Source organism: Narcine bancroftii, chromosome 7 (assembly GCF_036971445.1).
Source record: "Narcine bancroftii isolate sNarBan1 chromosome 7, sNarBan1.hap1, whole genome shotgun sequence".
NCBI lineage: Eukaryota > Metazoa > Chordata > Chondrichthyes > Torpediniformes > Narcinidae > Narcine > Narcine bancroftii.
The window spans coordinates 167,124,357-167,147,921 of record NC_091475.1 but is presented as its reverse complement, the minus strand read 5'-3'; the positions used below and the strand labels follow the sequence as shown (position 1 = coordinate 167,147,921).

The 23,565-nt window shown below is 36.7% G+C and overlaps 1 protein-coding gene across 3 annotated transcripts in view; it reads left to right on the top strand.

The window, feature by feature from the left end:
• The window catches only part of LOC138739342 (septin-11-like), a 66,909-nt gene extending 44,189 nt beyond the window's left edge, over positions 1-22,720 (top strand). For 2 of the 3 annotated variants that reach the window (XM_069891172.1, XM_069891170.1), the window contains exons 7-11: positions 1,306-1,474; positions 5,188-5,320; positions 15,842-16,032; positions 18,966-19,003; positions 21,167-22,720. In XM_069891172.1, coding sequence (XP_069747273.1) covers positions 1,306-1,474; positions 5,188-5,320; positions 15,842-16,032; positions 18,966-18,972 — 500 coding nt within the window. In that variant the 3' untranslated portion in view covers positions 18,973-19,003; positions 21,167-22,720. Of the gene's footprint in view, positions 1-1,305; positions 1,475-5,187; positions 5,321-15,841; positions 16,037-18,965; positions 19,004-21,166 lie in introns of all 3 variants that reach the window. The other variant, XM_069891171.1, reaches the window with a different exon arrangement.
• The last annotated feature ends 845 nt before the right edge of the window (positions 22,721-23,565 follow it).

Genomic DNA, 23,565 nt, shown 5'->3' with positions numbered 1-23,565 from the left:
GGTAGTGAACTGAGGAATGTGGTTGTAAAGGTACACAATCCTTTATCCGGAACCCTTGGGGGAGAGTGTGTTCCGAATTTCGGAAAGCCAGATTTAAGCCCACCCGAATTGTGCTGGTGTATCCATCCCCACCCCCTTCCAGTAGCGCGGAGTCTCTCCATAGTTCCTTGAAAGTGGCAAAACATCATGAGGAACACGTGTGGTGTGCTTGTTTTCATAGGTCAGGGAATACAAGATAAAAATTGGCATGTTGTAACTTTGCAAAACACTGTTTAGGCTGCTTTTGGAATGTTGTGTTCAGTTCAAGTCCTACATTATAGGAATTCTATAATTGCACTGGAGAGAGTGCTTTAGTTATGGGAACAATTAGATAGATTGGAATTTTTGTCGTGAAACAAAGGATGCCAAGGCATCTTTTCAAGTACATAAGATCGTGAGAGGAATTAATAATGTCAAAACCTTTCCGCCATGTTTGTGGTATCAAAAACAAGAGGGCGTAGGTTTAAAGCGAGAGAAGGGATAGTAAAATGTTTTTTTAAACATAGAGGATGACATCTAGAATGTGCTGCTGAAGACTTGGTGGAATTGTATACAATTATGAGGTATAAAATGTATTTGGACACTTAAGTCAGCAAGGGATAGTAAGATACAGATGTAATATGGACAAATGGGTCCACTGTTGCATAAAGATCTACATGGTAGCTGAATGGTCCTTTTGTATGATTAAAGTTGAGTTTAAAATATTAACTGCTCCTAGAGTTTTTGTTGATTTGCTATTAAATGCAAGGTATTGTGAAGGTATTCTTTTAAAATACGGTGCAGTTTGAACTCTTGGATAACTCACTGAACTGGCAGGCCTTCCCTAGAGTAGCTTAACATTGGTCATAAGAAACCAGCCTTGTACAAGCTCAGTTGTGATAAATGTTGAATAGTGCATCTTGTGGCACAGGCTATCATATTTTGAAGTATGAATACAATTTGCTGAATTGAATGAAGTAGACTTTGGGACTCTGGGCTGAGGGGTTAGGGGTTGTGGTGAACATTTGGTTAATTTTTACGAGTTGATCCTTAATTACATTTGCACCTTTTATATTGTATGTCATTTTAAGTCTCTAACTGATTTATTAAATATAAAAAAATAATTAATTGGATCATCCTTTGAATTTTAAGGATATTTCTTAATTATTCTAGAGTTGAAACGATTGTGGCAATGGTTTTAAATGGATAAACAATATTTTTATGTTCCACATATATTATTTCCAAGATTTTTTCCAACTCAGTATTAAGAGTTCAAATTTGTTTCAGTTGAAAACGAGAACCACAGTGACTTTGTAAAGCTGCGAGAGATGCTTGTTTGTGTGAACATGGAAGACTTGAGAGAGCAGACTCACACCAGGCACTATGAGCTTTATCGTCGTTGCAAATTAGAAGAGATGGGATTCAAAGACACAGATCCAAATAATAAGCCAGTCAGGTACAAATTAGAATTGAAAATTCTTCTCGTGTCTGCGTGGGTTTCCTCTGGGTGTTTCTGTTTCCTCCCACCATTCAAAATGTACGGAGATTGTAGGTCATGAGCTTGTGGCTGGAAGGGTCTGTTACCGTGCTGTATGCCTCAATGCAGTTACTCCTTATATCTACTGTGTTCAATTTGGGACTATTTAATTCATTTGGCCTGTTTAATCATTACTAAAACATCTTTGCACATGACTAGTCTCTTGCATTGCAAAGATCTCTGAATTCATAGAACCTTGCCTCCTTTCTCTTCTCCACTTTCATTTCATTTAATCAACTATAGTTTGCTCTAGCAAAACATTCAGGATTCAAGTTTATACTCCTGTACAAATTGCGTACCTCTGCCACTATCTAATTATTTGTTAACAATGTGTCCAAGCTATGTTTCTGTCACAAAACTTTCTTGGTAATCTCTCGAAAAACTCCACAAGATTTGTTAAACATGACCTACCATGCACAGACATGCTGACTGTCCTTAGTCAGCCCATAGCTGTCCAAATACCTATATATCCTGTCTCTCAGAACTCCATATAGCAATCTAACAATTATAACACAGAAGCAGGCCAGTTCCACCTCCCACTTAGTCCCAATGACCCATATCCATCCCATAAGCTTCCATACTCCTCTCATCCAACTTTTTGTTAAATATTAAAATTGAGCCTGCATCTACCACTTTAGCTGGAAGTTCATTCCACACTCCCACCACCCTCTGAGTGAAGAAATTTCCCCTATACTTTTCCCCCTTCAATCTCAATACATGTTCTCTTGTTTCAATCTCCCCCACTCTCCATGGAAAAAGTGTATCCATGTATACTCTTTCTGTACCCTCATAATTTTAAATACCTCTATCAAATCATCCCTCAGTCTTCTATACTCCAGGGAGTAAAGTCCTAGCCTCTTTAATCTTTCCCTGTAACTCAAACCCTGAAACACAGTCAACATTCTTGTAAATCTTCTCTGCACGCTCTCCATTTTGTTGATGTCCTTCCTAAAATTCAGCGACCAAAACTGCCTATTTTGTATCCAAACCATTTAGGTATTAATATTGTCAATTCCAAAAATAACCATGGAAATGATAGTCTGGTGCACCTGACAACAGTCATAAGTAAATTATTGGAAGGCATTCTAAGATATCAGTTATACAATTATTTAATTAGCCAGGGACTGATTAGGGGTAGTCAACATGGTTACCAGGAAAGCTGACGAAGAAGGGCAGTAGATGTTGTCTACATAGGCTTTAGTAAGGCTTTTGACAAGGTCCCACATTGGGGAGTGGGGTGGGGGGGGTGGTGGTGGAATTAGTTAGGAAGGTTCAGATGCTTGGCACTCATGGTGAAGTAGTAAATTGGATTCAACAATGGCTGGAAAGTAGTGGTGGATGATTGCTTCTCAAGATTGGAGGCCTGTAACTAGTGGTGTGCCTCAGGGATTGGTGGTGGGACCATTGTTGTTTTGTCATTTGTATGAATGATCTGGATGATAATGTGGTAAGATGACATTAAGATTGGAGGTGTTGTGGTCAATGAAGGTTTTTTTAAAGCTTGCAATGGGATCTGAACCAGCTGAAAAAATGAGATGCAAATGGCAATTGGAATTTAATGCAGATAAGTGTGAGGTTTTTGCATTTTGAAAGGACATACAGGGTAAATGATAGGGCTTTGAGGAGTGCAGTAGAATAGAGAGATCTGGGAATGAAGGTGCAAAATTCCCTGAAAGTCACGGTTAGATAGGGTTGTAAAGAGAGCATTTGGCATATTGACCTTCATAAATCAAAGTATTGAGCATATTAATTAGAATATTATGGTAAAGTTGTATAATACATTGGTGTGGCCAAATTTGGAGTATTGTGTGCAGGTTTTGGTCACCTAACTACAGGAAAGATATCAATAAGATTGAAAGGGTGCAGAGAAGATTTAACTTTGATATTTCCCTGACTTCAGGAACTGAGTTACAGGGAAAGGTTAAACTGGTTAACACTTTATTCCCTGGAGCGTAGAAGAATGAAGGGAGATTTGATGGATGCATTTGAAATTATGAAGGGGATAGACAGAGTAAATGTAGATAGGTTTTTTCCACTGAGGTTAGGTGAGATACAAACCAGAGGACATGGGTTAAGAGTAAAAGGGGAAAAATTTAGGGGAACATGAGGGGGAACTTCTTCACACAGAGAGCGGTGGGTGTGAGAAATGCAGGCTCAGTTTTAACATTTAAGAAGAATTTGGACAGATACTTGATTTGGCGGGGGGGGGGTGGGATATGGAGGCCTATGGACTGGGTGTAGGTCAGTGGGACTAGGAAGAAAAATACTTCAGCATGGGCTAGAAGGGCCAACGGGGCATGTTTCTGTGGTGTAATGCTCTGGTTCTATATGAAAGAAAATAGTTTGGGGCTACCAAAATATGTTCAATGTATTTAATTATGGTAGCCCCAAACTATTTTCTTTCCTTCAATTATTCCTATTTCTTAATGTATGTTCTCAGGATGGCATCTCTTGGATGCCATTCTCTTTTATTCCACTTGTCAATCAGAGAGTTCTGGTTAGGTTGCCTTCTACTTTTTCTACTTCACTGTGATTGATTAATAAACTAACCATGTCTTATTCAAACAGACTCCCATAATTACAGTGTTCCATTGAAAGTCTATAGCAGGGGTGTCAAACTCAAATTCACAGAGGGCCAAAATTAAAAACTTGGACTAAGTCGTGGGCCGAACTAAATATTTATTGAAAATTTTCAACAACATCTGCACGTTTTCTCTCTTTCAACATATGTAATGTTAAACTTTTTCTTATTAAAATAAATGTTTAATAATAGTTTTGGTTAAACTCTTTCCAGAAGAAGCATTAACAAATGAGAAATAAAATATTCAATAAATAATATATCTCTATAGCCTTTAAGCTCCTTTTAAATGTTTTTTTTTTCACAAGCCAACAAGTCAAAAAAAAAACAACTTACTTCAATGACAAACAGGTTTGTCTTTTAAAATGATGAACATATATTCTGCCTCCCACCTGTCTTGAAAGGTCCTGTTTTCTGTCTTTCGTTTGGCCATTTTTCGTAAGGGGTTTATTACATGTGAGTTGGGCGACAGGTCGCAGATGCTAATGAAAGTAAAGAGAGGAGGTGGGGGCGATTGACGGGCTGGCGCCAACACATTTGCAAAGCATTCTGGGATTTGTAGTATTAGTATTAGACGCGCTATACTGGCGCGGCGGCCAGCGGGCCAGCTCTAATACATATTTGATATGATCTTGCGGGTCAAATATAGTTATATCACGGGCCAAATTTGGCCCGCGGGCCTGAGTTTGACGTATGGCCTATAGGCAGGAACAACTGCAATGTTTGAGTGACCAAAGTAGTCTGCAAGTTTGTAACCAAAAAATAATCTGTGTGGACTCTGATTCTCTCTCCATAGAGAGAATACTTCCCTGCTGAAAATTTTCAACATTTTCTGCTGTTTTAGATTTCCAGCTTGTGTAATATTTTACTTTTGAGAAGCTAATATTGTTAAAACTGATGTATGAAGTGTATTTTGCTCATGGTGCTTTCTTATCAATTAAAAAAATTGATGTATATGAAGATGTCTGAAATATTTGAATATCTGAGTAATATCATCATGGTTGTGTTGACTAGATAGTATCTAGGATGAATTTGAAATGATACTTTCTTTCAGCCTTCAAGAAACATATGAAGCAAAGAGAAATGAGTTTCTCGGTGAGCTGCACAGAAAAGAAGAGGAAATGAGGCAAATGTTTGTGATGAGAGTTAAAGAAAAGGAATCTCAACTAAAAGAGGCAGAAAGGGAGGTAATGAAACATTTAATTCCTTTACATCTTGAACAAAACTTGATTTCTACATTATATGCAAATAGTGTGTGAAATCTGAGCACAGCTAATTTAAATGACAATAATTAGAATTAATTGTGGAACACTGTGCCTTAAGCATTGTATGGAGTTAGCAATTTTGATTCAGTAATCACCTTTCTCTATTTTGTGGAATACATTGTGTTGAAACAGAAGGTATATTTGTTGTAATGTAACTTTGTTCATAATTAATAATTCACAATATTTCTGCCATGCACAACATTTCCTTCACTAACAACAAGACCAAAAAGTCTGAGTGATAATGCAGTTCTTAATGCCCTGCATAACGTTGATGTGAAAGCTGTGATAGGACATAGCTAAGTAAAGGGTCATGTGGAATGTAGTCTGATTACATGTATTTAAAAAAAAAAAAAAAAAAAAAAATTGTTTAAAAATGCACTATTGTAGCGGCTACTTTGGTAGAGCTACTAAAGCAATACACGCACACCAGGTTAGTCAACACAAGACTTTTATTTAGACTTTACAGGCTTCTTTTATATACCTCACATCCTGGGCTCCATAGGACGGAGTGGGACATCATTATGAGTTTGCTGCCGATCCATGGGACCAGCAGGTTTAAATTGAGCGCTGTGAGCGTCCTGTGTCTTTCGGCAGGAGACTCTGTAAATCAATGTGCTGTTACTCGGCATGCAGCACCGCGCGCGTGTGGTCCATTAAATGGGTGTGTACCCAGCTGTCTTATGGCTCTGCACGCCCGCTGAAGAACTGCGCCGGCGACAGTTTGCAATGCTGTGCTGTGCCCGCTCGGCCTGCTTCACGGCCGCTACACTATTTAAGAAAAAAAATCAAAGTTACAAACATCTGTCTTTAGAATTTAAAAGCTTTGAAAAGTTGTAAATAGTGAGACAATATGAGTGATATTATTTCCACATAAACATAATTCCACATGCACTCATTAAATTAGCCAAATTAAAAATTCTGCAACATTGCAGCAAATGGAAGATCTTATCCTGCTATAATTTACTGGGATATGTCAACGCAAGGAGAAATATCAACATGCTTGCGATTTCAGATTGTCTCTGGAATTCTATCCCGGATGTGAATAGAATACAACCACCTCACACTCAATCTCACCAAAATCATTGACTTCAGGAAGTGGAAACCAGAAGTGTGCAATCAGTGATTAATGGGGGATCACAGGTGGAGAGTGAGCAAATTTAAGTTCTTTGGAGTCACTATCTTTTTGGATCTTTCCTGGACCCAACACATGTTAGGTAAAAACATCATGAGCTGGGAATGTAGAAGGAGTCACCCAGTGCTGGGCCGTAACAAGATGCAGTTGTGACCTTGTACTCTCAAGATAAGAGTGGGGATGACAAATTGATGTGCAGGAAACTAGCAGAGAAGGATAGCAACAGTTTATTCATTGGACAATGTCATGGTATGATAATTTACTAAGTACGTATCCTAAGGTATATAAAAAAACACCACTTGCTGATAACGGCAGAATGCGCCTTCTCCAACTAACACTGTTAGTTGCAAGTGTTACAATCCGGCAATAAAGAACAAAGAACCTTGATTTCGACTCAGTCTGGTGTTTGACTCACTCATTCATGAACAAAGCAGACCTAACACACACTAATGGCACACTTCCTCAGGAGTTTGTGGAGTTTCTGGCAAATTTCTACAGATGTGTAGTAGAAAGTGTGCTGACCGTCTGTATTATGGTCTGGTATGGGGACACAAATGGCCTTGAGCAAAAAGCTCTGCAAAAGGTAGTGGACATAGTCTAAGACATCAGGCAAAAAACTCCCCACCATCGAGAACATCTACAGGGAATGTTGCCATCAGGGCACAGCAGAAATCATCAAGGATCCCCACCACCCAGCATGTCCTCTTTTTGCTGATAATCATCAGGAAAGGGATACAAGTTCCATAAGACTCACCACCAGGTTCAGGAACAGTTGCTACCCCTCCACCATCAGACTCCTCAACAATAAACTCAATCAGGGACCCATTTAATGACTTAATTTTTCACATCTTTTCCCCCTCTCTGTACAGGGATACCTTTGTATAACATAGTTAATATGTTCCAAAAATTTTCCATGTTATGGGTGTACTTTAATGTAATACGTTCCAATCCTATAATTGTTTATTCTTTTACCTAGAACTCTTATGCAAATGTGTATAAAATATTTTAGTTCAGTTGAAAAGCTTGCAGCTGCATCACCATCAGCCCTTGCAGATTCGCCAGTAATTCGAACATTATGGAGCTCACAATTTAAAATTTTTTAAAATTTAATTTCACTTATCCATTAAAAAAGACTTGTACATAAATTGCTAATTCAAAAATAATGAAAAAATTAATAAATGGTGATTTAAAAAATAAAAAAAAATTCCCCTCGTATCTTCCCCCTCCCCCAAGAACCCAATAGAAAAGGAAAAAAAGAAAACCTCTGGATAACATTTATAACAAAAAAACTTACTAAAACTATTAAATAAAATCTTAACATATCTTAATTTTATTGATTTTAGAAGTTGGAAGATTCAGGTTGGGCGATTACAACTTGGTTCCTATAATTTGTAAATATGATGGCCAAGTTGTTTTCAAGTGATACACAACTACCTATTTTAGTATGCCATCTACCCATTCCCAAATACACATCTGATTTCCAAGTTACTACTACACATTTTCTAGCTACTGCTAGGGCTATTTTAACAAATTCTCTTTGATATTTATTTAATTTCAATTTCAATTCTCTGTCAAAAATATTTCCAAGTTTAAAAAAAAAAAATTGGATCTTGAGGAAACTTGACTTTTGTAACTCTTTTCAAAAATAAACCCAGTTCTATCTAAAAGAGTCTTGATTTTGAACATTCCCACGTAGAATGTAAAAACAGTACCTATTTCTTTATTGCTCTAAAACATTTATCTGAAAAATTAGAATTTAATCCATTTAATTTCTGTGGAGTAAAATATAGTTGATGTAAAAAATTATATTGTACTATTCCATACTGGACGTTAATTGTATTAGTCATACTATCCTCACAAATTTCTAATCAAGTTTCCTCTTGAATATTTATTTTTAAATCTTTCTCCCATATTTGACATGAACTCCTGATTTATTCATTCCTTTTTGCAAAATTGTATACATAATTGAAATAGACTTTTTAATATTTATATCTGTGATTAATTGTTCCAAATAACTTTGTTCAAGATGCTTTTTTTTTTGAAGTTTTAAAACCAGCCATGACTTGCTGAAAAAGTTTTCCCTTCATTTCCATTTTCTTCATTTTCTTTTAATGTCCAGTGGAGGCTTGTTGCTTTAACTTGAATTGTCATTTGACTTTATTGAATTCTTTTTTTGGTTGGCAATCTTCAATCCAGATCATTAAAAGGTGTTCCATATTTTTAATTGCTGAGCTTCTATGTCTAATGTCACTTTAGCTATATAAGATGCTGTTGACATTCCATTTTCTTTATCTTTATTAGAGTTCAAACAGATGATTCATTCATGCTTTGTCTCATGCTATTTTAGCAAATGATGCACCATCTCCATGTTGCTTAATAATTTCCAGTTTCTTTTCCAGTAATAGCCATTTATGTTTATTACCTTCACTGCATTTCCTTTTTACACTCATATTGTTTGTAAGGGTGCACTTTTATACAACACAATGAAAATATTACAGAGCAGCCATGGCCTTAGTCTAGATCTAGAGCGCTACTAAAACAAATTAAGCAATAATGAAGTTGAATAAGCACTACCGAGCACTGAGCATTATTGCTGACAAGTTAAATTATTGCACCACTGTTGGTAATGCTATATTAATAAAATTTAACCATTTTTTGTTATTACTATATTAAAATTATTATCAAAACCTTTGCTGTTCAAAACCGTATTATACAAGATATCTCTGTATTACACAGTAGGTTTGTTTACATGTGTGAGAAAGTGTCAGGTTCGGTGGGTTCAAAGCGAGACGAGTCTGGACACAAGGGTTTGCAATTAAACGTAACTTTATATTTGGAAAAGTAAGTTAGCCAGAGTCTCCATGGAAAAATTGGAAATACCTTTTGGAGGGTTTTCAACTCCCAAATTTTAAATATTACTATTGGGTGGCCCAGATGAAATTTGTTAACTTCCCTCTTTGACGGAAGAGACAAGCCTTCATGGGTGGAAATTGAACTTCACAAAGTCAGAGAGAGAGTAGCAGAAGATCTTGTATGTAAGTGGGGCACTAAATCTATTTCTAAAAGGAAAACTATTTCCAAAATGCCATTGGCTCAAAATAGATTTATTCCTTTGAATAAGATTCTACATGCCTGGACTCAGAAAGGGATCAGGTATATCGAGGATTGTTACGTGCAAGAGCAATTTGTGTCATTGGATCAGTTTAAAAAAAAATAGATATAATATTCCTATCAACACAATCTTCTGCTACTTTCAGTTAAGAGCTTTTTTCAGAGATGAATTAGGACAAGCGATGATGTTACCAGAGTGCAGTGAAATGGAGATTCTGATTTGAAAGAGGAACACAAGGAAGTTTACATCTGCAATGTATTTCTTACTTCAATTAGGAACTTACAAGTGGGAGTTATATCAATCAAAATAAAGATGGGAATCAGACTTGAATATCAGTATTGGTGGTTAAAAACTGGTCTGATTTATGTCAGGACAGCATGACCAATACAATAAATGTAACCTCTTGCCCTGTAGAAATTACATAAATTAAATTCTAATATATTGGATCTATGTTTTAGATATGGTGAAGAAACAGGAACCTTTTTATATTCCACCTGGTCATGCTCTAAAGAGAAACGTTTTTGGGAAAATTTAAGAATTAGACCAGCTTATTGGGAAACAATTGCCACAAAGTCTAGAATTGTTTCTCATAGGAAATATTGTGGACATAAGACCCAAAATGAGGCTGTCCAACTACCAATTAGAATTTCTTAAAATTACATTGGTGATAGCCAGAATAGAATTGTGGTTACTTGGAAGTATAATTCCCTTCTGGATATAGTCCGATGGGATGCTGAAATGCATAGTAGTGTTCCCCTGGAGAAAATTACTTAAAATCTAAAGAAGTATAATTTGTTTTTGCAAGTATGGCAGCCATACTTATAGAATGCAGGGTTGAATATTTAGGGATATTTATTCTGTCCCTGAGTTCTACATCCTTGTTCTTTTCCCTATTTTTAGATCTAGGCACAAAAAGGAATTCAATCCTCTGAAGTGGATCCCAGATCACTCCAGTTCCTCCTCTTTTCCTGCTTTTCTGTTTCTTTTTCTCTGATCTGTTTTTTTTCTTCTATTTCAGTGGAGGGGGGGGAGTGGTGGGGCCGTTTGGAAATATAGATAACTTGTACTGTTGATTTTTCTCTTTATAAGCGCGGGACACACAATTTACAAGGGAGCATGGGAACCGATCGTAACAGGAAACAAACAGGGAAGAGCATTAGACAGTACATGTATTATTTTATACAGGTGATGCACACCCTAGAAGTAGGGGTTATAAACACCCTCCCAAACCCCTGAATAAGGGGAGGTGGATTTGGTACCACTATACCCACAAAGGTGTTCTCACGCCCTCAGACCCCTGATCAATTGAGAGTGGCGGATCTATGGCCAGAATTGATCTATTGCTATTTGAGCTATAGCAATACTGCGTCTCACCTTCAATTCAGTGTGCACCTTACCCGCGACCCTTCCAAGTGATGACTGCAGCAGCATCCTGGCATGGAGTGGTATCCAGGGTTAGAGTGAGTGTCCTCTGTGGTGGTGCTAAATACAAGGGCTCCAGCAATAAGGATGCAGAGTGATTTGAACCAGCCAATGGCAAGGTGTACACTGACCAGTGGTCAGAGCCCAACCTGAACTGGCATTCTACCTGCAGTTTGTAACATTGTCTATAACATTGAGTGGAACAAAAAGTACACCGTGTACTGACAGTATATGGGGAGACTCCTTGCCTATTGCTGGATGTCACACCACCTATGTTGTGCACAGTTTTTTTGCATTACCAATAAGTGGAATTCTGCCTTGCTTACAGGGGAAAAAAAATCATAGGGTTGTATGTAGTGCAATGTATGTACTCTGACAATAAATCTCTCATCACTGTGGCACATAAAGAGCCGATGAACAGATTTTTTGTAAGAGCATGGAATTGAGGCCATTTGCAATTGACATGGAGTGGGGTTAAGGCCTGGGACAGATGATATTGAATGGTGGGGCAACTTGAGGAGCCAAGTGATCTACTCTTTAGTGTGTATCTATGTGTGCATTAAATATCTGGTCACCAGACTAGGGTGCTCTGGGCATGTATTTAATATTTGTGAGATTAAAGACAAAATGATAAGGCTAAGTTTAAATTAAAAATGTAAACCAAATTTTATACATTAATGTGAAGTGATAAAATTAATTTATTTTCCCTGTGTTGAATTCACCATTTCTGACCTGTTGTAGCTGCTTCATTTTTTGTAAAGAGCTTTATTATCGTTCTGAGTGTTAAACTTTTAATTGGGTATTATATAATCAGGATAAGGTAAACTATTTTGTAACTGCATAAGAATACACCCTTCACACTGTAGTAACTAGGGCACCACTGTGGGGAGTATGTGTATGTGAGTGTTTGTGAACAGTTCCCTGAGATGGTGGAAGGCATCAGTAAGTAAAATCTCTTCTGCTATTTGAATCTTGCATCTCTAAGCTATTTAAGAAGCCTCCCAAATAACAACAGAGACATACCATGGTGGCAGTGGTATAAGAGAATAGGACTAAAGCCATGTAATTGATTGTAAGTCACTGAAATACGAGGGGAAGAAGAGAAAAAAAATTACTGGGAAAAAAAAATGGCTGGAGCTCCAGCAATTCACCCAGTGATGGACGGGGAGGCTGAAGACATTGTTGAATCGTTTTAGCAGAAGTGCAATTTAGCTCTCAAAAGCTATTTTAAAAATGCAACAGCAGAGGAGAAGGTCAGTTGGGGAGCAAGGCCTTGACTTGCTTAATAGCTGGGAGCTTACAGAGGTGGAGAAAAAAAATGATCCAGAGCAGATATTTGCAAAGTTTGTTTCTCAACTTGAATTAAATGCTATGAATTTCAAGGCTTAATGCAAGACATAGATGAAACTGATGTTAACTTCCTCACTAGATGTAAAATTGTTGGTGCAAAATGCAGATTTAAGGATATAGAGGAAAGATTAGTTGATCAACTAATATGGGGTAGTGCCCATCCCGATGTGCAAGTCTCTTATAGGGAAGGATAGCTTGAAGCTGGTTGAAGCTCTAGACACAGCGAGTACACGAGAACACAAATTAAATCCCTATCTATGCAGACCCACCCACAGCAAAGAGAAGGAAGGGTTGATGCTATAAAGAACACAATCAGAAAAGTGCAAAACCACAAGACATGCAGGAAGTGTGGCAGACAACACACCTTCAATGACCGAAATGTATGTCCCGCATACAGTTCTGAATGTAGAGCTTGTGGTAAGGTAAATGACTGGATGAAGATGTGCAAGTCTGGCATGAACAAAAAACCAGTAATACTAGTGAAGAAAAAAGACAAGAAGAAAATCCACCACATAAAAGGAAACTACAATGAGGACTCCGACACCCAGAAACTGGATTATAGAATCCATACACCTTCATGAGATGTCAGGTGAGATGAAAGAAGAAAGCGAGTTGCACACATGGATCCAAATACAGAGGACAACCCAGAACAAGCCTACGATATTTAACCTAAAGGTGAAGCTGGAATCTGGATCACAATGCAATGTTCTTCTACTCAGGATCTACTGCCAGAAGTTCCCAGAGAACATAATAAAAGGGTATCCAAAAGACGGTGCATTGGAAACAGCAAATGCCATGTTAACGGCCTATGTTGGACCCATGATAAAGCAGCTAGAGAGAGCTAAGATCAATGGCTGTCAAAGAAAAGAACATCCTCTATATATTCTATGGTAGACACAGACAGATCAGTAATTCTAGGTCTGGATAGCTGCTGTGAGTTGCAATTGATCTGTCAATTATGAGATCCAGATGAAGAAAGTATGCCAAAAGTACAGAAACAAAACAAAAAGAGAAAATGATTTCCACAGCATTACCTGCCAGGCCATAGAACACAGTGGGAGCAGACTTATTCACTGAGAATCAAGAGTAGTATTTAATAGTAGCCTGTTACTTCTCTAAGTTTCTATTCGTCAAAAGGGTGAAAGACCTGAGAGCATCAACTATCACCTCAGAAATGAATGCGCTCCTTGCTGTACTGTTATGAGCCCAGCAGCAATAGACATTCACCAAGACAAGTGGCTTTCAAAACAAAAGTTATTTCTAATCAACTTCAAACATGAAAATAGAATCAAACTTTAACTTAACTCTATTCTTATACTATACTAATCCAAATTTACCCCCTTCTAATTCTAAGCGCATATGTATGTAATGTGTGTGTAAATTCAAGAAATGTTCTTTGGTTCACAGTTCAATCTCACTTCTCCTTTCAAGTTCTCTGGTTGCAGGCAATCACCATACTGTGCACAGAATTTAACATGTACAAAGTTCACCAGGCTTGGTGCTTGAAAGGTAAATGTTTACCACTCAGAAAGGTTCTTGTCGGGTTTGCAGAGAGATATTTGTTGCTCCAGGACTTCCACAACTGAGGTACCACCACTAGTCACCTCAGGGTCTAGCTGATGAAACTTGCCCCATCAGGGTCTTCTAGATGGTAACCTCTTTCTTCAAGCTACCACAGAGTTCCATTCCTTCCTCTATTTCAAGAGAAACATCAGATAGATAGCACATCCAGCCATCTACTGCTCTGGAACTTGCTTTCATCAGTTTCAAACAGTTTTCCCTGGATTGCACTTTTCAGTTACTTGTCAGTGTCCCACACACTGACTGACTGAGCTGTTAACTCAACTCTCTTTTCCAACTGAAACTCCAAAGAGAGCATGTGACTCATATCTTGCAAAACCCCCACCTTCTGCAGTAAACAGGAGTTCTTTCTTCTCAAGTTGTTATCTTAGGTAAACAAAATCCAGAATTGACCTTTCTGTGAACACTTTTGCAGAAAGGGTATTGAAAGACAGCATGACTCCAGCAAGACAATGATCAAGCATTTTATAACGTCTGTTCAATTAACACCTACTTGTGAAAGGTCCTTACATTCTCCAGAGATCTTGCAATGTGAATTCTTCAGTCTTTCAAATGAGATCTGTTTTAAAATGTATGTATGTGACATACTCTAAATCTTATAAATTCTCCCAAATATTAATATTGTTACAGTACAAGGAATACCTGAGCAAGTGATATGTGACAATGGAACACAGTTCACGTCACAAGAATTCAGAAAGCTGGCTGCAGAGTATGGGTTTGTTATCATTATGTCATCTCCATATTACCCCAAAGGTCATGGATTCATTAAAAGACAGGGACAAACTGGAATGCACTAGTTAAGTTTTGTGAAACAAAAGAAGACCCATACCTAGCAAAGGTCATCGAGAAGCTGAGACACCAAGATCATATATTGTCAAGACAGACTCTGGCAATCAGCTGAGGAGAAAGTGAATTCACATCCAGCCGACATAAGATGTGATGAAGCAGAAAGCTTTAATACCAGAAAAATCTGCAACACTAGTATCAAGTGAGGTATCAAGTGAAGAGACCACAACCACTAATACCGAAACATCAACACAGCAATTGTCCGGTGAAGCACAACAAGTAACATCACCTACACGTTTACCAGCAACACAGAGCCCAGCGGTCGCTGCCAAATCCACAAGATGGCAAAGGAACATACTGCCACTAGTGCAATATCAATAAAAACTTTAAAAATAGTTGTGTAAATAAACTAGTGTACAAGTTCATTTACTTCAGTGGCACTGGAAACAAAAGTGATAAAGAACACTAAATTTTTATCTTGAAAGGAGGGATGTTATATAGTCAGGATAATGTGAACTATTTTGTAACTGCATAAGAATACACCTTCTTACTGTAGTGCACCACTGTGGAGCATATGTATATGTGAGTGTATGGAAGGCATCAGTAAGTAAGTCTCTTTTGTTATTTGAAATTTGCATCTCTTATGTTACTTAAGAGGCCTTCCAAGTAACAACAGACATAACAGGTATAACTATAAATCTTTCATTTTGGAAGTGAATATTACTGATTCAAGATGGCTTATTCTAGTGAATATCAGGACTTGAACCTTGACTTTTTTTAAAATAGAGATCCAACTTTTTAGTGGGCTAAATTATATATTTTTTTATAAAGTTGTGTATTGATTGTTTACTTGAATTGGGTGGGAGATCTAATTTCACAAAAGAAAAATGGGTGAATTGAAGTGAGTGATGGAAATCTGGAAATCGATATGTACAGAACAACTGCCAAAGCTGGAGAAGTCCAGCATTGTACCACGTAAGGAATATTGTCTGTACTGGGGTTTGCTGCCATCTTGTGGAGAGCAAGTTTGATGACCATTTAAAAAAAAATCTTTTGGCAGTTACAAGAAAAATTTGAACACTTGAAGAAAATGCACCAGGATGAAAGAAAGAAATTAGATGAGAAAAAAAGCCTCTTGGATGAAGAGATGGGTAACTTTAATAAGAGGAAGGCTGCAGCTGAATTGCTTCAAGGTCAGGCATTCCAGACCACACCACAAATGAATCTGAAGAAAGACAAGGACCGCAAAAAGTAGGTACAGATTTTATGTAATTTTTAAAGCATAATATAGTGTTATACTTAATATAATATAATAAACACTCCCAATTTCACTTAACTATTCCAGAGTTCTTTCAACAGAATAGGAACATTGTCTGAACCTAAGATGAAAAGTTTACTTCCAGGTCGTTTTGGTAGGGCAGAAATGTCATTAAAAAAAAAACTATTTTTAATATAAAATCAAAGTTTACTTCAATAGTGATGAAATGCTGTTTGTCTTTCGATTGTTCCTCCTGACTTCTTGAGTCTTTCTAGCATCAGGTGTTTTACATATTTTAATTGAGACGTTCAGTCATTTTTTGTTTACGCCTGCCTCGACATCTCCCTCCAGTACCACTGTACCCATCTTCTCAACTTGCTCAGATACTTAATTAATGTGGACTGAAGAGGCAACCATCAAGCAGTGCGCAGTGGGAATAGGAAGTGATGGACTAGGAGTTTGTTTATCATAAAGTATAGTATAACTGGATGAAACCGTGTTCTTAAGTCCTCTGTGTAAAGAAAGCTTGGAAACACATATAGACATGGGACACATTTCCAAGCGATTTACAGTATTATGCAGTACAGGTATAAATATCTTGGAGGGATTTGCATGAGCAGTTCCTCAGTCAATCAGAGTCTCACTGCCCGTGGGAAGAAACTGTTTCTCAGCCTGGTGGTTCTGGCGTTGATACCTCTGTATCTCCTTCCCTACGGGAGTAGCTTGAAGATGCTATTTGTGGGGTGGTAGGGTCCTTAATAACTTTGCTAGCCCTCAACAGGCAATGATGCTGGTAGATCACATGGATGGAGGGGAAGGAGACCCCAGAAGGATGGGTTGCAGTGACAGAAGAGGAGAGTTGTGTCTCAGACCAGCAGCAATAGAAATTCGCCAAGAGAGTGTTATTTTTAAAATATTATTAATTACTAATAATATAACACCTTAATTAACTTATCTAAACAACCTCGAACTATGCGTGAATATACTTGTGTGTGGAATACCCAAACCATTCTGGAAAGTCGGAACACAGTTGCGTCTTGGAAATTCTGAGTTGAAACTCAGGCTTTTAAACTGGTCCCGAGAAATAGTTACAAAGAAGGTGGGAGAGACTGAGTGACTGGACTGCTGAAAACTCACAAATCCTTGTTGAGTTGCTTGCTGAGAAATATCCTCTCAGATGAATGGTTGTCCCAACTCCCCTTTTTCTTGATGAGGGGAAACGAAACGTGTAACTTCCATTTTACTTTTGAAAAACCTGGCAGGAGTCAGTTAAAGTGACCTTTTTTTGGTCGCGGAGTGGTTCTATAAGTAAATGACCTTTCCTTTGATCGTGGTGTTTCAACAAGCCCCCTTCAAAAATGACCTTTCCTTTGATCGTGATGGGGTTCAATAATTCCCCTGATAGGAAGAATCAAACAAATTGTCCATCACCAAACAGAGCCATTCCAACAGTGTTCCTTCAGATAGCTGCTGTTCACAAAGTGTGCTCTTCCTTTAGTGTTTTTCGCTCACATGGCTCTATCCACCCCTGTCCCTGGAAGAGCAACACATTTCCTCTCTTTTCAAAAGTAGCAAAGTGGGTACGTGCTGTACTTGATTGTTGCCACTTAGTTCTTTCCTCAGTTGTGAATGGTTGCAGCTGGTACTAGCCCTTAAAGTGACAATCTCTAAATGAAAACAGGAGCTTATAGTAGGAGTCATTAAATCTGGACAGTATAATCTAAGGTGTTGAGCTAAAAATAGTCTGTGGAAGTGACATGAACCTAATTAAAACTCCAGTTTCCTGCAAACAAATGTGCAGTTATCATTATTAAAGCTGAGTACAGGCAGCGCAATGCTGCACAGCTCCAATGACCTGACCTTGGGAACCGGCTTTGTGAAGAGTGCATGTTCTCCCTGTGGTCAGATGGATATCCCCCAGGTTGTCGAGTTTCCGACCATATCCCAATAACAGAGCATAATTAAGGGGCAGAAGAATTGATGGATATGTGATAGAAAATGGGGAAATAAAAGAGGGAATGGGACACATCAAGTCTATTGGCTTGGCATTTCAATGGGCCAAATGGCCTCCTTCATTGTATTAAATATTAAGCATTAATTTGTGATTTCATTCATTTCTGCATTAACAGTGAATACAGTAAAATCCCCATTATCTGGCACATATAGGGATCACAGATGCCAGATATGCAAATTTTCCACTTGACTGAGACTTGCTCTTACAATGTCTAACTAATATACCTGAATTAAGAATACACCGTTTAAAAGACAAAAGACCATGCAAAATGCAGCCTGACTTACTTCCATGCAAGTGTCCTGGTCAGGCCCTTGGCGCACCTTTCTTTCGATTCGAACCCCAATACCAAGCGCTGTTACAGTGTTCTAGTAGCTGCTAAGCCATCATAATGAACTCCTCTCCTTCCCCCAAGTTTACAGATTAAGCCTTACTAATATATTTAATATACTAATAACGATAAAGATTCCTACCAGGCAGGGATAGGGAGATATCTTGAGAGAGCCACCTTAGTGGTGAGTGGCATCAGCTGGCTCCTCATCCTGGACGCAACCATTTAATTCAAATACAACTTTACTGAAACTTTGAGCAGTTGCGGTGGGGCATGATTGGGCACTCCACTAGATGAATGCTTGCTCCCAAGGGGTTGTGTGTTGCTTTGGAACATTTACATCCACAATTTTTATTTTATTTATTGCACTTCTATTTATTGTGCTTTTACTTATCGCGCTTTTATTATTTTAAATCTGATTTATTTGGGTTTTTTTTGCTAATTGTTGGAGTTTCCAGTTGATTGAGTGCCAGATAATGGAGATTTCACTGTAATTATTTAGTAGCTTGTCTCTTTATGGCACTTTTTAAACTGTCAATATATATCACTAATATCATTTTTTTTCTTGCATTGTTGTTTTCCAGTTACTAATTTTTGATGCCACACCTCAATTTTTTGTATGGTAAGCAAACTCTCGAACAAAGTGTCATTTCATGATTTCCTTTGTACTTTACAAATGCACTTAGGAAAATTGTATTATGTTGAATGGCTGATACAAGTTTAAAGTGCTCTTCTGGTTTAATTTCCTTTTGCATTATGTACTAATTGGCTGCCATCATGAAAATTTAAAATTTGGCAATTCATTTAACTTCATTTTCCAAATAATGCCCAATCTCTTGCAGGAATATTTAAACATAACAGTCTTTATTATTTGAGCTGCTGTGGGGTTAAAAAAATAATACATGAACTGCTGTTGTTGGAAATAAAAAAACCTATTACTGGTATATTGTAACTTGTAACAAAACTACTGATCACTGATGGATTTGAGAAAAAGCATGAAACTGGGCTTCTTGGGAACGAGGAGTGAATTTTAGATTGTGGATGTCCCGAAGTGATCCACTTCAAGAAGTACTTGTTATGTATCCCAACGTTGACTAGAAAGCTATTTTGCAAAAGCTAGTAATGAAATTTAAGATTTTTTTTGATGTTCATAAAAAGGATTAATATTGTCCCAAACATTTATTCTTTTCTTGCATTAATTGTTCTGAATAATGCGTTGGGATCTTGTGTTCTTGGTGATTTCTGGACCCTGAGGAATGCAAGAGTAAAACTTGAACTGACAATTTTCAGCTGGTGTCTAGGCCTTAATTTTATTAAAATGATCTAAACATGAGGGTTTGGTATCATTTTTATTTACCTAAAGTTGTATTTTTGATTTTGTGGAAATTGAGGAGTGAAAGCACCATTTTGAATTTTTTTCCCCCTCATGACCCTTCAATCCAATGTCCTTTACTGTTCATCAGATTTTTTGAAAAAAAATTACAGAACATTAATTGTGTATGCTATGCACATATTGAAAATAGCAGAAGACTGCATACATGGGGAAAAACAGAAATTTCAAATATTAGTTTATATTCCTTTCTAAATTCCTTTGTAAATAGTAAACTAAAAACTTGTTGTTAGTTGAAAACTTGAGGGGAAAAAAAAAGAAAATAATTTCTATCAGAGAGAATCCACATATCTGGCACACTATCAAAAAGTAATTTTCTTCAACTGAAAATCTCTCCCCAGAAAGGAAAATCAGTCGAATTTTAATGTTTTTGGTGTTCTTTATCCATTTTTCTGCTTACTGTTTCATACATTCACTAAATTTTCTTTTTTTTTTAAGTACGGAACTGACCCTTCAGCCCAACTTGTTCACGTCAACCTAGTTGACATTCCAGGATAATTCTATTTGCCTGTGTTTGGCCGATATCTTTCTTGACCCTCCCCTCCTATCAATATATCTGTTCAAATGTCTTTATGAAAGATAAAATTGTCCCCACTTCTGTAGCATCCTAACAGCTTGTTTCAGATGCGCACTACCCTCTGAGTGAAATAGTTGTCCCTTGGGTGTCTCTTAAATCTCTCATCCATCACTTGGACCTATGCCCTTTCTGAATCGTCTGCCTTGGGGGGAAAAAAGACTGAACATTCATTGTATCCATGACCCTCATTATTTTATTTGTATCTAAGACTCCTGGCCAGGGAATAGGACATAACTTCTCTAGTATCTCCCTTTAACTCAAGGCCTCAAATCTCATCCTGGTGAATCTCTTCACTCTCACTTTGGACTTTTTTACTATACAATAAGTGCAACATACAAAACGCGCAATTTTCTTTCTCACAAAATGTGTTCATATTTATCCTCTCTTAATTCTTTCTGATGATGTGAGTTTTTGCAAATCTGAAAGACCGTTGAGATAATGCATAATGAGATAATGATAATACATTACCAGTCTCACCTGATGAATAATTGTGATGCAACTTGGAAATAGGAAGATTGTAAAGTCAATTGGCCTTACAAAATGGATATTTATATGCACTGTATTTTTAAAAGTCAAAGGTAATTGTAGATTATTGATTGAGTTATTGGAACTGGGGTCTGCGTTATCTGTTGCATTAAATGTCACATTAGGAGATGCACCATGTTTTGTCATTTACTTCCATATATAGCAACTCTAAGTGTTGTGCAGCACTTGACAGCTCGGTAAGTATTATTAAAAATTATCTGAATAGTTTTTAAGTATTAGTGCTGGTTTCTTTAAAATTACTATGAGCAATCAATTCTTTGCTTTCATCTTAGATCACGCTTCATTTATTGGAATGTTATCAAGAACTTTGAAAGTTCTGCTCTGAAAAAACAAAGATCGAAGGTTTCTTACTGGTCGCTTTTTTCCTTCTAGATTGTTTAAATGGATTAAAACTTGTAACAAAATGTTAGTCACATAAATAGTGCCAAATGCACTGCCTTTGTATATTATAAGGCATATATTTAAACAAGGGTGCTAATTCCAGTTGTAGAGACAGACCTTGCCTTGAAGTGTCTTTCAGGGAAATATTTGTATTTATAACAATTTTATATTTTTCAATATCAATTTCAGTATATGGTTGGAAAGCATTGAATTTTTTTAAATTTAATGCATACATTAAGATTTCAATATCTGCATTATGATCACTTAAACATTTTATTTAACCATCAATAATCATATACCAACCCTGAAGAGAGACGAGAGATTTTTGAATTTGATCTGGAGCAAATAGTGTTCTTCATGTGTTATTCCATGGATTGAAGGAAGTTTTCAGGTTTAATGTATTAGATTATAGTTGTGAACGCAATGCCAAACAGGTTAACTTTTCTGAATATTTGATACCACAGATACTTCCTTTCAAAATATTCTCAAACTGATGATACCTGTTTTCTTTTGCTGTTGGAGCTTATTTTATCTTACATTAATGGGTCCAGTTAGAAAAATTAGTTGTTTAAATACAATAGTCCATAAATAGCATAATTGTTGGTACATATTCTATAAATAATAGCAATGATTTGAAATACAGGTTTCATTTGAGAGATTGTTTTAATTCAGGAAATGTGATCATTGCTTTACTATTGTATAATGGCTTATTATAATTCGCTGTTCAAATGCAATTTTGGACAAAGTTTAATCATTTTTTAACTTCACAAGTACAACAATAAAACTGAAGTTACATTTGAGATATTTGAAATTGTGATTCATTGTTCACATTACAGTAGTGAACAACCTTGTGATATTTTATTGTACCTGTTGGTATGTTTTATTCTTCTAAGTGCAGGCTTATTTTAACATCAATTAATCAAACATTAGCATTAGAACTTTCCAAGATGTTGCTCATCACTTGTGGTATTTAGCATTGCAGTCAAATTAAAAATTTGTCTATCCTAATTTTGAAAATCTTTACAAATACACTTACATTAACTTTATAAACTGACAATAATTTATGATAAAAGTTACCAGTATTTTTAAAAAAAATTTGTACTTTGCTCATCAGATCTGGAAAATATCTGAGTCAATTGAATGTGAATTTCTTCTTTTGATTTTTATGTAAAATTGAAATGAGGATTTTTTTTAAGATAAGTTGATAACTTGGCTGCAGTTGCTCACCAAAAATATCTTGGTCAAATGGATGTATTTTATTTACATAGCTGAGAGGGTTAAAAAAAAATGCAGTGGTTTCATGATCTCCTGTAATTTTGGTGTCATATCTATCAGGACATCTCTGGGCTTCCAGAGGTCTTTTGGCAATGATTCAGTGATATAACCCCATGGACTTGCAAGTATTTTTACTTCTGTTCTTTAATAAAGGTTTTCAGAAGTGTCAATATTATTCTGCATTAATATTTATATTTTTAAAGAGTTATTTCTGCTTGATATTTTTACAAGCAGTATTCCTTTGTGTGAATCTACTGACTTGAAGCATTCCCTATCACTGCACTTGGAGTAAAAACATAACATTATGGAAATGTTCAGGTGATGAAGGCTCTGGAGAGAAAGACTAGCATTTTGTATTAGTGACCTTTTATCATAACTATACATACAGACATTCCTCAGGATACACAAAATTCTCAGCTGACGTGGACTTTTTACCCCCTCCATAAATCTTCGTCCGCGAAGCCAAGCCAAAGAAAACATACAGACATTCCTCAGGATACACAAAATTCTCTGTTCTCAAAAACTCTCTAAGCCAATGGTGCTCAGTAAGTCAGAAATATCTGTTTTTCTGTAATAACCCTTAATGTATTACTCTACATACATTTGTTATAATTTCATTGAATAATTACCCTAACATTCCCTGTTATTAAACTAATGAATATATTCTATCCGGTCATTAATGAATACTGTAAAACATAATTTTGATTTATTATTACCAGCTTGAAAAAATGCTGTAAAAAATGTAGGGAAAATTTGCATAAAGTTGGATTTCCATACTTGGGTCATTAGTAGGCCAAGATGCTCCTATACTTGTCATATTGCCAGGATTTGAAAAATGGGGTTGACATGGTGAGTATATTTCAAGTTATAAAGAAGACGAAGCAGTTCCTCTCAAGGTATTGCGGTTTATGTACTGCTTTTAGGACATCAAGTGGTGTGTTTATGAATGATTTCTAATGTCTAGTTATATTTGGTAACTTCAGCTGCTTTAACGTTCTTTGGATGTGCAAGTTCC